The sequence below is a fragment of the Mauremys mutica genome, chromosome 2 (assembly GCF_020497125.1).
Source record: "Mauremys mutica isolate MM-2020 ecotype Southern chromosome 2, ASM2049712v1, whole genome shotgun sequence".
In the NCBI taxonomy this organism is placed as follows: domain Eukaryota; kingdom Metazoa; phylum Chordata; order Testudines; family Geoemydidae; genus Mauremys; species Mauremys mutica.
Window position 1 is genome coordinate 263911373 of NC_059073.1, and position 16376 is coordinate 263927748.

The window sequence follows — 16376 nt, forward strand, 5'->3', positions numbered from 1 at the left end:
TGTATTTTAAATCTGTATGACTGAACAAGCACATGGTCTTTCCTCAAACTGTAATCCTTGGTCTTAATCCACTCTCAGATATCTTATGCACAGATGAAGAAAACCACTTGATTTCTTCCTGGAGTCAAACACTTTAGTCTGTTTCAGGGTTCTGTTTTAATTGGAGGAGATAAATGCCTCCATTTCAAGTGCATTTAATTACAGTATAGGAAGAGGAATTCTGGGGTAGGTTTGGTAGAATATTATATGAAGTTTTTAAAATAGTAGCAAAGTCCCTTTAATTTAAAATCTATCCTTTGCAAAAGAATATCCTTGGGATACATTTGAATTACATTTTAAGCGTCGCAATTCCAACTAATTAAATGTCTCTTGTGGAAGTTACTTATTGCTTCAGGACATTCCTTTGTGAATGAGAAACCCACTGGACAACATGAACTTGTCAGAGCTTTACAAAACCAACAGATAAGAAGTACACATACTCAGACATCTTATCAGTAAAAGTTAACTTCATAATGTTTTATTGTGTTCACCTAAATGATGCAGTTGCTAAAAACCTCTAGACCTATTGCTAATTAATCCTGTACCGCCTGAGTGCCACTAGTCTTACATTCGCTGTCCTGTGACTGACCCTCTTCACAACCAGGCTGGTGGGAACACGATCTTCGTGTAATGCAGCTGGGCAGTGAAGAGATTAAAGCAGGGATGGAGGAAAACAGGAAATACTCCATCTGGCCCCAGGTACAGCTGCAATTATAAACTGGGTCAGGAGAGGAAGTTCCCGCAACAGAACTATAACCTCCAGTTACCATATAAACCAAGTCCTGAACAATTTTCACTATTGAAAAAATACTCAGTTATCCCAGGAGATTTTAGCTCTTTGGAAACTGCTCTATAGAACATTTTCCACCAGGTATGCAGATCAACCCTTCCTCCTCCGCTCCAAAAAACCCACACAAAACACCCCACCACTTTTCAGGAGTCAATATCAATTCTGTATGTAATAATATAGTAGGGCTAGACATTGCTCAATAAACTGCATAAGGACAACATATAGTTGCACAGTCCAAGGAGTAGCCCTAGGACAGAATTATGACTATAAGGAATCACAGCTCCCTCCCTGCTTCCCCCTTTGCCCAGCATGGGGGAGCGGGATGCAGAGGAGGGAAGGATGAAAGGAAGTAATTAATCCAGAGCCCATTACTGAATGTAGCATATTCTTTTTTGGCTAATATGTCAGGGGGAGAGGTCAAGGTTCTCCCCTCCCCTCACTACCCACCTGCCCAGGGATAGGTGTGTGGCAAGAGTATCAGGTTCACAGTCCCTTCTCTCCACTCATGCCCATGCCAAGGTCTAGCAAGATCAGCCATGCAGGGAAGTGAGGAGTTTCTGTCTTACTCAGGATTGCTCAGCAGGGCTACACAAAGAATCTGTTACAGTCTGTCCAGCCATTCCCTTCTTCTGTAGCCAAAAAGGGAATTCAGCTATGTTAATGTGGCTGTTAGATTCATACTAGTGCAGTAACAGGCAATATGTTATACATGGGAAAATATGTTATTAAGACTGTCACAATGAGTTTAGTTAGTTAAAACTAAAAAACAGAGGCCCTAAGACTAATGAGATATTGTCTAAGTACTGGGATGGGTGCACATAATCAATATGCTATGCTAGAATATTCACCAGGAGAATGGGATGCCACATAGTGGCAAATATAATTGTGAAGGCGCATGCTAAGACTTAAGAGTCCTTCTGCAGAGCCCCGACCTGGAAGGTAAAATAAAAAGGCTAGAGGCTCAATGACAGCACCACAGGAACCACACTGCATAGACATTGTAGTCTGGGAGGAAAGGGTTTGGAACAGAAAGGCAGAAAGCCAGAAATCCTCGTCGTAAGACAAATGCAGGAAAAACTGAATCCATGTCCTATCCAAACCCCAAAAAGTGCCAAGTTCAGAATCATAACTCAACCATTAGTATGGAATCCTATAAGGTGTTGTAGGATAATTGGGAGAATTCTGAACGGTTTTTGAGAACTACATTAACTATATGCATCATCCGAGGTATAAAATCTTACTATTTATATATTTTACTCACACTTTTCACTTTAATTCATGTATTCTGTACCAGTCATCAATTAAAAAGCAAATTATAGTTAAGTCATAACAGTGGTTTCAACATATTTATACATTTACTAAAAGACATTTGAAGAAAAATATTTATTGTGTAAATTTAATTTCTTAACATATTTTTTTAAACTGCTGTTGTAAATAACTAATACCTCTCCACTCAAATTCTTTTGTGAATGTCAGTAACAATTACAATCTACTGCTAATACTAACTGTCTTTCTTGCAGTACATTTTTCCTATTAATACTGAGTCCCTCCTCCTTCCTAGTATTTGAAAAAGTTGACTGAAACAGACAAAACCTTCTGGAGCCTTAGAAAATGGGTATGCGTGTGATTTGCAGGTGTAACACATCCTCACCTTGATATTTGGTTTCGACAGTAGCTTCAACAGCTCTCCGATCTCAGTGTTCAATGGCTTGCTCTGCAGCTCCTCAGCCAGCTGTGAGGGAGATTGAATTGACATAAAGAACATTAGCAAGAGCATTGTTTTACCGAGTGCCTCAGTGACAACTGAGAATCTATCCTGTTCAAGGTTATTACTTTCCAGTATGTTCAAACAGAAGCCAGCATGAAGAAAAACAAACTATCAATCATTGCTCTTCTTTTCTGGCCCTCAGTGGACCAGATTTAAGCCAGGCCTTTCGGCTCAGTTTAACTCAAGTAATCATATCTGGCAACGGTACAGCCAGATCGCATTCTGATTTATAGCAACGAGAGCAAATCCCAGCACTTCATTTAAGTGAATGGTCCTTTGCGTGCAGACAAAGGACTGCTTGTAAAAACGACTGGATCAAACTCTGACACTGTCTATAAAAAACAGCTTCTGAATGAGGTGGTGAAATCCACACTGCTTCCAAAAACTCACAGTAGCTCTGCTGTTTAGGGCTGGTGTAGGGAAGCAAAGTGCCCCTACAGAGCAAGCAGTCTGAACCTTTTATTATGTTTACACATACATGGCAAGCAGCTTGTTAAAATGTAAAGCAGGTTAATCATACTATGGCCTATAACAGGTCACCAGCTATTAAAGCACACAAAATGTACAGAATATGTCCTAACAACAAGATCAGTAATTTATGTTTGGTAATATTACAACGTTGTGATTTGGTAAACAATAGAGCAACTGTCTAACATTTAATCCCAGAGCTACTTTCCTCATGTTTGAGTTTTTCTTATCACTAAATTCTTACCTAATTTGGATTTAAGATGCATATTTTTACTACTATAAGATTTCAGATGTCAGCTATTTTTCCAGGGCAGAGAAAAGCCAAAACACATTTCACATCACTGAAGCCTAGTCTAGAATTATGAAGTTTTATGCAATACCTCATCCAAAACAATTTCATATAATCACTTTTTAATGTTAAATCAATACTATAAAAAAATGTCCCAAAGAAAAATGGTTATTTGCAGCAAGTAATTTTATTTATCTAAATCAGAGGTGAGCAAACTATGGCCCGTGGGCCACATCCAGCCTGCGGGACCCTCCTGCCCTGCCCCTGAGCTCCTGGCCCGGGAGGTTAGCCCCCAGCCCCTCCCCTGCTGTTCCCCCTTCCCCACAGTCTCAGCTCACTGTGCCACCGGTGCAATGCTCAGGGTGGCAGACTCTGAGCTCCTGGGGCAGTGCAGCTGCAGAGCCTGGCCTGATCCAGTGCTCTGTGCTGCACGGTGGTTGGCTGGCTCCAGCCGGGTGGCACAGTTGTAGTACTGCCAGCCACCTCTGCTCCAGGCAGCGCGGTAAGGCGGCAGGGAGCGGGGGGTTGGCTAGAGGGCAGGGGAGTTCGGGATGGTGGGCGGGGGTGTGCATAGGGGTTGAGGTGGTCAGAGGGCGGGGAACTGGGGGGTTGAATGAGGTCTGGGGGGGAGCAGTCAGGAATGAGAGGAGGGGTTGGATGGGGCGGCGGGGGGGGGACAGTCAGGGGCGGGGGTTCCAGGGTCGGTCAAGGGACGGGGGGGGGTGAATGGGGCAGGAACAGGAGGGGTTGGATGAGGCAGGAATCCCGGGGTAGGGAGAGAGGATGAGGGGAGAGGCGACTCTAGATTTAATCCTGAGTGGAGCGCAGGAGCTGGTCCAAGAGGTAACTATAGCAGGACCGCTTGGAAATAGTGACCATAATACAATAGCATTCAACATCCCTGTGGTGGGAAGAACATCTCAACTGCCCAACACTGTGGCCTTTAATTTCAAAAGGGGGAACTATACAAAAATGAGGGGGTTAGTTAGACAAAAGTTAAAAGGTACAGTGACTAAAGTGAAATCCCTGCAAGTTGCGTGGGCCTTTTTAAAGACACCATAATAGAGGCCCAACTTCAATGTATACCCCAAATTAAGAAAAACAGTAAAAGAACTAAAAAAGAGCCACCGTGGCTTAACAACCATGTAAAAGAAGCAGTGAGAGATAAAAAGACTTCCTTTAAAAAGTGGAAGTCAAATCCTAGTGAGGCAAATAGAAAGGAGCACAAACACTGCCAACTTAAGTGCAAGAGTGTAATAAGAAAAGCCAAAGAGGAGTTTGAAGAACGGCTAGCCAAAAACTCCAAAGGTAATAACAAAATGTTTTTTAAGTACATCAGAAGCAGGAAGCCTGCTAAACAACCAGTGGGGCCCCTTGATGATCAAAATTCAAAAGGAGCGCTTAAAGATGATAAAGTCATTGCGGAGAAACTAAATGGATTCTTTGCTTCAGCCTTCACAGCTGAGGATGTTAGGGAGATTCCCAAACCTGAGCTGGCTTTTGTAGGTGACAAATCTGAGGAACTGTCACAGATTGAAGTGTCACTAGAGGAGGTTTTGGAATTAATTGATAAACTCAACATTAACAAGTCACCGGGACCAGATGGCATTCACCCAAGAGTTCTGAAAGAACTCAAATGTGAAGTTGCGGAACTATTAACTAAGGTTTGTAACTTGTCCTTTAAATCGGCTTCGGTACCCAATGACTGGAAGTTAGCTAATGTAACGCCAATATTTAAAAAGGGCTCTAGGGGTGATCCCGGCAATTACAGACCGGTAAGTCTAACGTCAGTACCGGGCAAATTAGTTGAAACAATAGTAAAGAATAAAATTGTCAGACACATAGAAAAACATAAACTCTTGAGCAATAGTCAACATGGTTTCTGTAAAGGGAAATCGTGTCTTACTAATCTATTAGAGTTCTTTGAAGGGGTCAACAAACATGTGGACAAGGGGGATCCGGTGGACATAGTGTACTTAGATTTCCAGAAAGCCTTTGACAAGGTCCCTCACCAAAGGCTCTTACGTAAATTAAGCTGTCATGGAATAAAAGGAAAGGTCCTTTCATGGATTGAGAACTGGTTAATGGACAGGGAACAAAGGGTAGGAATTAATGGTAAATTCTCAGAATGGAGAGGGGTAACTAGTGGTGTTCCCCAAGGGTCAGTCCTAGGACCAATCCTATTCAATTTATTCATAAATGATCTGGAGAAAGGGGTAAACAGTGAGGTGGCAAAGTTTGCAGATGATACTAAACTACTCAAGATAGTTAAGACCAAAGCAGATTGTGAAGAACTTCAAAAAGATCTCACAAAACTAAGTGATTGGGCAACAAAATGGCAAATGAAATTTAATGCGGATAAATGTAAAGTAATGCACATTGGAAAAAATAACCCCAACTATACATACAACATGATGGGGGCTAATTTAGCTACAACGAGTCAGGAAAAAGATCTTGGAGTTATCGTGGATAGTTCTCTGAAGATGTCCACGCAGTGTGCAGAGGCGGTCAAAAAAGCAAACAGGATGTTAGGAATCATTAAAAAGGGTATAGAGAATAAGACTGAGAATATATTATTGCCACTATATAAATCCATGTTACGCCCACATCTCGAATACTGTGTACAGATGTGGTCTCCTCACCTCAAAAAAGATATTCTAGCACTAGAAAAGGTTCAGAAAAGAGCAACTAAAATGATTAGGGGTTTAGAGAGGGTCCCATATGAGGAAAGATTAAAGAGGCTAGGACTCTTCAGTTTGGAAAAGAGAAGACTAAGGGGGGACATGATAGAGGTATATAAAATCATGAGTGATGTTGAGAAAGTGGATAAGGAAAAGTTATTTACTTATTCCCATAATACAAGAACTAGGGGTCACCAAATGAAATTAATAGGCAGCAGGTTTAAAACAAATAAAAGGAAGTTCTTCTTCACGCAGCGCACAGTCAACTTGTGGAACTCCTTACCTGAGGAGGTTGTGAAGGCTAGGACTATAACAATGTTTAAAAGGGGACTGGATAAATTCATGGTGGCTAAGTCCATAAATGGCTATTAGCCAGGATGGGTAAGAATGGTGTCCCTAGCCTCTGTTCGTCAGAGGATGGAGATGGATGGCAGGAGAGAGATCACTTGATCATTGCCTGTTAGGTTCACTCCCTCAGGGGCACCTGGCGTTGGCCACTGTCGGTAGACAGATACTGGGCTAGATGGACCTTTGGTCTGACCCGGTACGGCCTTTCTTATGTTCTTATGTTATTATGAGGGAGGGCCACGCCATGACCCTCTCCCCTAACCGGCCCTCCATACAATTTCCAAAACCCGATGTGGCCCTCAAGACAAAAAGTTTGCCCAACCCTGAGCTAAACACTAAAGTTAAAATTACTTTCAGTTCACAGAAATCAAACAAAGATTTTCAAAAGAAGTTGCTACAGTGACTAATGTAACTTTTATCCAATATATATCTCCATTATACAATTATCAAATTCTAAGCATTAAAAATATAAAAACAGTCAATAAGAATAATTTCCATATATTTTCCATTACCCTTACAATTCAGACTTAGAATTAATAAGATTGACAAGAAAGTTCAACATATACATTCTAATAACTGTTTAACTCTGACCCACACAGACAAAAGTTGATCATAAACATCAATAAAGTACTTTGCTATCTATATAAGAGCTAGGTATTATTATTATTATATTAATGTATTAAAACTGTAGGAGTTTACAACGGGAAATCAGCTTAGAGGTGAGCAGAGTGAAGTGTTTCAGGCACATAAAACCAAGCAACAAAGCAAACTAGTGACAGGTCTAGTGTAGTGTGGTTTTTCAGTTAGTTTTAAGAAGCTGAACATGATCTGTGATGATACTAGCTCCTAGTGTCTTCTGGGGCAGTTAAGCACTGCAGGTTCCCTTTGTACTCTCTTTCCTTGGCTTTACACTCCACATTACTATTGATTAAAGTCTATCAATGGTAGCTTCACTGACAAAGACTTTCCTTAATCAGTAAGATTGTTAACAGGTTCAAATCAGTTTTTTTCCTTTAATTTGTGTTACACACAATGGTAAACGATAGCAGAGCTGATCCTCTAAGATAATGGACATATGCACAGGTGTGAATATACAAGCTTCAGAACAGTTGTATTCCATAGTGAGGAGGAAACAGAAAAATCATGAGAATTTTAAAGCGTTTTTTAAAAACATTTTTATAAACTTGAGAGGTGGGGGGGGGGGAACACAATCTTGTTCTCGCCTAAAATCTTCAGAAGGAAATACTATTCCTACAAATATGTAAAGTGTCTATTCCTATAAATAGGTAAAGTGGGGGAGGTATAGCTCAGTGGTTTGAGCATTTGGCCTACTAAACCCAAGGTTGTGAGTTCAATCCTTGAAGGGGCCATTTAGGGATCTGGGGCAAAAATCAGTACTTGGTCCTGCTAGTGAAGGGAGGGGGCTGGACTCAATGACCTTTCAGGGTCCCTTCCAGTTCTAGGAGACAGGTATATCTCCTATTATTATTACAATATCACTGGTGTTGCCTATAGGAAAACAGAAACTGAAGAGAATGTTTGCTGGTACGTGTATAAAAGGCACCACAGCTGTTGCTGCATTTTTGGAAGTAGTACGTTGTTGGGGGGGGGAGGGGGTTAATGTAAGGGGTTATTTCTGTGTGACCTAGGCGGTGTACTTTGGGTATATGTTGTTGCTATGACTGATCACCTGAATACATGGAGGATTGTAGGAACATGAGTCTCAGAGATGCTCTTCTGAAATTCTCGCTTTTAAGGGAATTGATGCATCTTACCTAATACAATCTTCACCTAATTTTATAGAGGGCAACCACTACAGAGAGGGGAATATAAAGCAATCCTAAGAAACAGCAAACAGCAAACCAGAGCCAGAGATAGTGGAAGAGGAGAGGCCAGGCCAGAACAGATGTAGAACAGAGAGGGGATACTGGGGTCAAGACATTTGGGGGTTTAGAGCGAGAAAGTTGTGAAAGCCTTTACATCAGCACAATACTGATTCAAATAACAGTTTTAAAGGAATCTGGTTTCTGAGTGAGTATTTGCATTATAATAATATATTTTCTGTAGTTTTTTATTTTGTGTTAACCAAACAGTATAGTCTGAACACCTTGGCTTTGTGATAAGGTGTGTACAGGCCTCTGGCATAAAACCTTTGCCTTATAAGAAATTGGGGTAGGCATGAAAATGTTTAGATTAGAAGCCTGGTTGCAACTGCTTCCTTCATAATGACTATCAAAAGCCTTAATACCAATCATAAGAGTAAAAACAAACTCATAAAAACACTTAGCATTTTTGGGAGCACTGTTCCATGTTTTGGTTTTATAACACACAGGAAATACAACATTTCTTATTAATAAGAATATTTCCTTGTTTTTCTAATTATAAAACAGTTGTTAACCCGCAGCAGGAAAAGAACCATTAGTTCAAAATCTGTTGAAACACAATGTCTGTTAAATTGCTAATATGCATTGTTGTTGTAGCCATGTCGGTCCCACGATATTAGAGAAACAAGGTGGGTGAGGTAATGTATTTTATTGAACCAACTTCTGTTAGCGAACAAGACAAGATTTCAAGCTACATAGAGCTCTTCTTCAGGTCTGGGAATGGTACTCAGAGTGTCACAGCTGACTACAAGATTGAACTGATAGCACATATTCTAAGTATCAGAGGGGTAGCCGTGTTAGTCTGGATCTGTAAAAGCAGCAAAGAATCCTGTGGCACCTTATAGACTAACAGATGTTTTGCAGCATGAGCTTTCGTGGGTGAATACCCACTTCTTCAGATGCAAGTCTTGCATCCGAAGAAGTGGGTATTCACCCACGAAAGCTCATGCTGCAAAACGTCTGTTAGTCTATAAGGTGCCACAGGATTCTTTGCTGCTTTCACATATTCTAAGGGACCATTCAAGCTGAAGAGGCCCATTAATACATCTCTAGCCATAAGACAAATTTTAAAAAGGGGGAGGGGGCTTACAGATTGTTGTAATAAGCCATAAATGCCGTGTTTTTATTAAGACCATGATTTTTAGTGTCTAGCTAGGTTATGGATTTAAGCTCCCAGGCTTGTCTTTTGAAAGTGTTATGCAGGACTCCTTTGAGGATGAGGATGGATAGGTCAGATATAGAGTGATATGAAAAACACCTGCAGGTGAACACTTTTCACAAAACAATCACTCTATATCTGACCTATCTGTCCTCATCCTCAAAGGAAATCTGAACAACACTATCAAAAGATGAGCCTGGACACTTAAATTCATAACTTTGCTAGACATTAAAAATCATGGTCTTAATAAAGACATGGCATTTATGACTTATTAGAACAATCTGTAACCCCCTGTCATGAACAGACAGTTAAGGGTTAATTCCTCTTTTACCTGTAAAGGGTTAAGAAGTTCACATAGCCTAGCTGACACCTGACCAGAGGAACCAATGGGGGGACAAGATGTTTTCAAACAGGGACGAGGGAAATCAGTCTTTGGTCTGTTCAGAAAAGTTTGTGCCAGAGTGAAGGATCCAGGAATCAGCCATCTAACATTTCTTAAAAGCAGTAAGTATTTAGAGAAGGAATGTATTAGATTATGTTTATTTTCTTTTGTGACGTCGTTTTGCATAGAGGGAGAATCAAATTGGGTTTCTTTGTGTAACTAAGGTTTTGCCCAGAGGGACATCCTGTGTGTTTTAAATCTGTTGTCTGTGAGAGTAGATTGCATGCTAATCTCACAGAGGTATTCCTTTCACCCTTTTTCTTTAATTAAAAGTCTTCTTTTAAGAACCTGATTGATTTTTCCTTGTTTTAAGATCCAAGGGGTTTTTGGATCTGGGCTCACCAGGAATTGGTGGGAGGTGAATCAGTCTCAATCCTTCCAGGAAAAGGGGAATAAAGACTGGGGAAATATTTGCAGGGATATAGAGTTTCCAAATGACTCTCCCATAAACATTTGTTTAAACTATTTGGTGGTGCAGCTACTAGATCTAAGCCGGTAAATAAGCGTAGGGGTTATCTTATGCAGGTCCCCACAGAGTTGGGGTGACACCTTGACACCCCCTCTTTTTGTCCTATGGTCACAGGGGTATTAACAGCCACTTCATCTTGAATGATTTCTTAGAATATGTGCTAACTACTTATGTTAAACGATCTGGTCAATCATGTATTTAGCTGTGATGCTTTTAGTACCTTTCCCAGACCTGAAGAAGACCTCTGTGTAACTCGAAAGCTTGTCTCACTCACCAACAGAAGTTTGTCCAATAAAAGATATTACCTCACCTACCTTGTCTCTGTTATATCGCTAACATGCTCCTAAGTCCTTGAAGGCTTACTAGTTGTCAACAAGAGTGCCAAAAATGTAATGCAACTCTAATCCCCCAATTCCATGTATTTTAAAGTTATACAAAATATGTTGTGTACAAGTTAGTTTACAATCCCATAAAAATGCTCAGCACTTCTGAAATCAGGCCCATTTCAAGTGCTTTAAGTTGTGCACTCAAAAGATAAGGCACTCAAACTCTAACTTGGTTTACGCTGTGTGACAAGAGGTTAATGAACATAATTTTGGGAGTACATTTTTATGACCTTTCTAGTTTTCAAAATAATTATTTGCCTAAATGCAGTTACTTCAAAGGAAACATTGTTAATGTCTGACGCCGCAGCAAATTTTTTATTATATTTGATACATCACAGGATGTAGCTATCCTCTTACTGAAACATGATTACAGTCTTGTAAATTGGCTTTTTCAATGTTTTCAATGTTTTTCAGTGTTTCAAACATAGTGATATTCTTGATTTTGTAAGATATGTTGTAATCCTAAATATGTCAACAGTTTCATGCCAGATAAACAAATGGCTTATTTAAAATGTATGGGCATTATATAAAAACAGTACCTAAGCATTCAAAGAACATTTATGAAATGCAACAAGATTCAAAGCCTCCATGTTTGAAATTAATCCTAAAATATATTGCATTTATCAAAAGAAAAAAACTGAAATCACCAATTATAACAAAGACTGATGGATTTCACTTAAACCACAGTTTAATAAACATTTCTCTCTTCATCCTACCTCAGGTTCAGTCATAGTTTATACAGGTGTGTGCAAAATTCATCTGAATCCTAGAATTAACCAAACAGCAAGAAATGACAGGCTGGATTTTTTTTGGTTTAAAATAAAAATTATAGTAACAGGAAATTAACTACTCTATCAATGCCGACCACATCTATAATTTATTTTTAGTTATAAAGGTAATTTGGAAAGCTCTAATATCCATAAATCACTACTATTTTTTTTTCAAACAGGTATTTTTTTGGACAAGCCCTCCTTTTTATGTATTTCATATGCCTCGTTCCTGTAGTATTATCTGTCATTTTTCTTGTCCTGTCAACAGTACAGCTATCTCATTTGTCTTTATTTTTCCAAAGCATTCCTCTTGTCTGTGACCTTCTCAAAACACTAATAGTTGACAGCTTTTCCCTCCCAGTAGAATTCCAACCTGAAATTTCTATTACGTAGTTACCAAAGCAGAACAAGAGGCTATCTTGCCATGTTTTTACAACAGGAAAGTGAATAAAAATCAAAGTAATATCAGCAATAAGCCCAGTGATGACAGCACCTTTGGAAACATTTGCAGCTTCTTATGATTTCAGCTCAGAGGATTACATTCATGTGTTTGCACTAAGAGGAGTTCTGCTTGCAGACAGTTTTTTGGGAGACTTGGTACCAGTGATCTCAGCAGGGGACACTTACATCATCTGCCAAGGCTGCTGCACCATGGAGTATGGGTACAGGGCTCTGTTTTTCAAAGTAGTGCAGTTTCTCATGAATCTGGAAGACAATTGCACAAAAAAGATAAGTATGCTTAGTAGCAAAGCAAATATGACAACACAGCCGTATTGAGTTAACTGATCTGTTGAGTATCTGTAACTAAAGAAACATCCTTTTATAAATCTGTAGGTGGCAATAATGTCGATGCAATTCATCAACCACCTCTGTTGAAGTGCTAAGAACATGAAATCAGATGGAAAAAATGTTCAGTATGTAGACCAACCCACAGAAAAACTAAACATTTGTGATTTCCCCTTAGTTTTCTATGCCTGTATTTCTGACATATTGCTTTAAGTATCTATTACATTGCTGATGAAAATACAAAGCATAAAGTGTTTATCCCTAAAATGGATATAAACCTCCCGTAAATTATAATTTATTAAGTGGAATAATAGCCTGCCACCCACATTTTGACAGACAGTTCAGTGGATTTGCTGCAGTCATTAAAGTAATTCAGAAAGAATGGCAAAGTAGTGTTAATATGAATCCCAACAGTGCAGGAAAAAGTTGTATTTCAGCAAATTAAAACACTTTGATTTTATTTTAAGTTTTTACTGAATAGTGTTGCCAAAATTTAAAAAGTTTCATAATTGTAAAATGCAACGTTCTTTGATTTTTTCAAAAGGAGAACATACATATCATTTAAATACCTTCTCTCCACCCGTAAGTGAGGCATTTTAAGTAGAATTTCCACTGCTAAATATTAAAATAGCCAAAATATTTTTTGAAAAGCCTTTAAAAATAATCTTCCTATCATTGAAAATATTTCATATATCACTTTTTTAAATTTATATTGTTCACCATTATATTTAATTTATATTGTTCACCATTGTAACACCATTATCTAGACACAAATAAAATAAACAAAATAAAAAGATGATGACATAAATAACCTAAATTATCGTTAACATGTAAAAACATCTAACCCACTAGAACACTGCCCCCCGCTTCTCAGCACAAGCATGGACTCCAACCAGTAGAATCAGCTACAGAAGCACCCAAAGCAGAGACTGCTGCGCTGGTGGGAGGGGTTACAATAAGGCCCAGCCACGGCCATTCCTCTCGCAAGCAGCCACCTCCCCCTGGACCCAGAATTGTGCAGGGAAGACCCTAAGCACACTCTGGGGGTACTAGGACTCAGGTAGTGTCTCCCTCCACCCCATCCCCCAACCATTCAGCCTTGGGCATAGATTTCCTGGCAAAAAGGCAACCAATGCAACAGATCTTCTTACTTTAATATCTGCCTTTGTACCACTCAAATGCATCAGTTATACCTACGTAGAAAATATTTCATACATGTGATTCCCAGGGGTGAAAGTAACTTAAAGGACTTACCGGTACGCCGGAGTCGTGGCATCAACTGGAAGGGGCGTGGCCTCAACCGGAAGAGGCAGGGCCTTTAAATCACCCCGGAGCTCAGGGACAAATTAAAGGGCCTGGGGCTCCAGCCACCGCGGAGCTCCGGGCCCTTTAAATCACTGCCCAAGCCCGGCTTCCAGAGCTCCGGCAGGGATTTAAAGGGCCCGGGGCTCCCTGCAGTGGCCGGAGCACTGGGCCCTTTAAATCCCCACCCGAGCCCACCTGCCGGAGCTCCGGCAGCACTTTAAAGGGCCTGGGGCTCCCCGCAGCAGCTGGAGCCCTGGGCCCTTTAAATCACCGCCGCGGAAGCCAGTCCAGTCCAGCACAGTGTACTGGCTCTTGCTGGTACACCGGACCAGCTTACTTTCACCTCTGACGATACCCCAAATCTCAACACTATTGAAAATTACAAGAGGTTGCATATATTAAAATTGCAGAAGATAACTGAATAACAGAAAAGATAGTGAAAACGGAACTATTCAGTCATAGGCCTGGTCCACACTAGGACTTTAATTCGAATTTAGCAGCGTTAATTCGAATTAACTGTGCACCCGTCCACACCACGAAGCTATTTAATTCGACATAGAGGGCTCTTTAGTTCGACTTCTGTACTCCTCCCTGACGAGGGGAGTAGCGCTAAATTCGACATGGCCATGTCGAATTAGGCTAGGTGTGGACGGAAATCGACCTTAGTAGCTCCGGGAGCTATCCCACACTGCACCACTCTGACGCTCTGGACAGCAGTCCGAGCTTGGATGTTCTGATCAGGCACACAGGAAAAGCCCCGGGAAAATTTGAATTCCTTTTCCTGTCTAGCCAGTTTGAATCTCATTTCCTGGTTGGACATCGGGGCGAGCTCAGCAGCACCGGCAACGATGCAAAGCTCTCCAGCAGAGGAGTCCATGCAATCTGTGAATAGAAAGAGGGCCCCAGCATGGACTGACCGGGAAGTCTTGGATCTGATTGGTGTGTGGGGCGAGGAGTCTGTGCTTTCGGAGCTGCGCTCCAAAAAACGGAATGCAAAGACCTATGAGAAGGTCTCCAAAGCCATGAGAGACACAGGATACAGCCGGGATACAACGCAGTGCCGCGTGAAAATCAAGGACCTGAGACAAGGCTACCAGAAGACCAAAGCGGCAAACGGACGCTCCGGAGCCTGCCACCACTGCCCCACCAGTGACCGTGGACTCTGACTATGGGATAGTGTCGATGGCCGGTTCCTCGGCGATGTTCGCGGGTGGGGAAGATGAGGAAGGGTTTGTGGAGGACGAGGCAGGTGACAGCGATTATAACGCTGGTTTCCCCGACAGCCAGGATCTCTTCATCACCCTCACGAAGATCCCCTACCAACCCGCCCCGGCCGTTAACCCGGACCCTGAATCAGGGGAAGGATCAGTCGGTAAGTGCTTTAAACATGTAAACTTTTATTATTAATGGAACAGGAATCTGAACTATGTGAAAAGGAGGTCTATATATATGGGGATAGAACAGAAATCCTCCTGGGAGATCTCCACGAAGCTCTCCTGGAGGTAATCGAAAAGCCTCCGCAGGAGGTTCCTGGGGAGAGCTGCCTTATTGGGTGCTCCGTGGTAGCACACTTTTCCGCGCCAAGCTTTCAGGAGGTGTTCAGGGAGCATTGCCTCCCCGAGCATGGCTGCATAGGCCCCTGGTTTGTGCTGGCTTTCACGCAGCATGTGCTCTCTATCTCCTTCAGTGACCGTCCTCAGGGTGATCTCGCTTGGAGACTCCTGCATCTAATTAGGGGAATTACTGTAATGTTACGCCTGTTAATGTTAAAATGTTAAAAGTATTTTTAAAAAATCTCCAGACAGACGGCGTAGCAGAGACTCAGCACGCTGCTGCGTGACAAGCGTAACGGAAAGCCAAAGAATCAAATGGACGCTCATGGAGGGAGGGGGGACTGAGGACGCAAGCTATCCCACAGTTCCTGCAGTCTCCGAAAAGCATTTGCATTCTTGGCTGATCTCCCAATACCTGTACGGTCAAACACATTGTCCGCGGCGGTTCAGGGCATAGCTCGTCAATGTACCCCCCTCCCCCACTCCCAGAAGGAAAAGGAAAAAAAATCGTCTCGACTCTTTTAAATGTCACCCTATGTGTACTGAATGCTGCTGGTAGACGCGATGCTGCGGCACTGTACTGTAGCATCCTCCCCCCCCACCTCATGGGTGGCTGACGGTGCAATATGACTGGTACCCGTCCTCGTCATCAGCCCATAAGTAGACGGCCTGCTAACCGTCTACATCATAGCAACAGGGGGCTGAGCTCCATCAGCCCCTGCCCTTCATGTGTAAAGAAAAGATTCTGTACTGCCTGGACTGTCATAGCAGCAGGATGCTGTTCTCCTCTCCCCCACACTGCTTAATGTCCTGTCTGGACAATCACAGTAGCTGGAGGCTGCCTTCCCCTCATTTCATTTCACTAACAAGTCACTGTTTCTTATTCCTGCATTCTTTATTACTTCAGCACACAAATCAGGGGACACTGCAACGGTAGCCCGGGAAGGCTGGGGGAGGAGGGAAGCAACAGGTGGGGTTGTTGCAGGAGCACCCCCTGTGAATGGCATGCAGCTCATCATTCCTGCATAATCTGACACGGAGCGGCTGTGCTCTCTGGTTCTCTGATACAGTGGATCTCTACTACAGTTGCCCCATATTCTATGCAGGAATTATTCTATTTTTAGATACCATAAAGGAGGGATTGACTCGGGAAGTCATTCCCAGTTTTGTCTTTTGCGCCCCCGGCTGATCTCGGTCAGGGGCACCTATGACAGCAGCAGAAGGTATAATGCAATACGAC

General features: G+C 41.8%; 1 protein-coding gene across 7 annotated transcripts in view; it reads right to left on the reverse strand.

Annotated features, from left to right (window-relative positions):
* The window catches only part of MPP7 (MAGUK p55 scaffold protein 7), a 311912-nt gene that overhangs the window by 115164 nt on the left and 180372 nt on the right, over positions 1-16376 (reverse strand). For all 7 annotated transcript variants that reach the window (XM_045004397.1, XM_045004395.1, XM_045004398.1 and 4 more), the window contains 2 exons: positions 12120-12197; positions 2481-2561 (listed from right to left, as the gene is read on the reverse strand). In XM_045004397.1, the coding sequence (XP_044860332.1) occupies positions 2481-2561; positions 12120-12197 (159 nt within the window). The remainder of the gene's footprint in view (positions 1-2480; positions 2562-12119; positions 12198-16376) is intronic.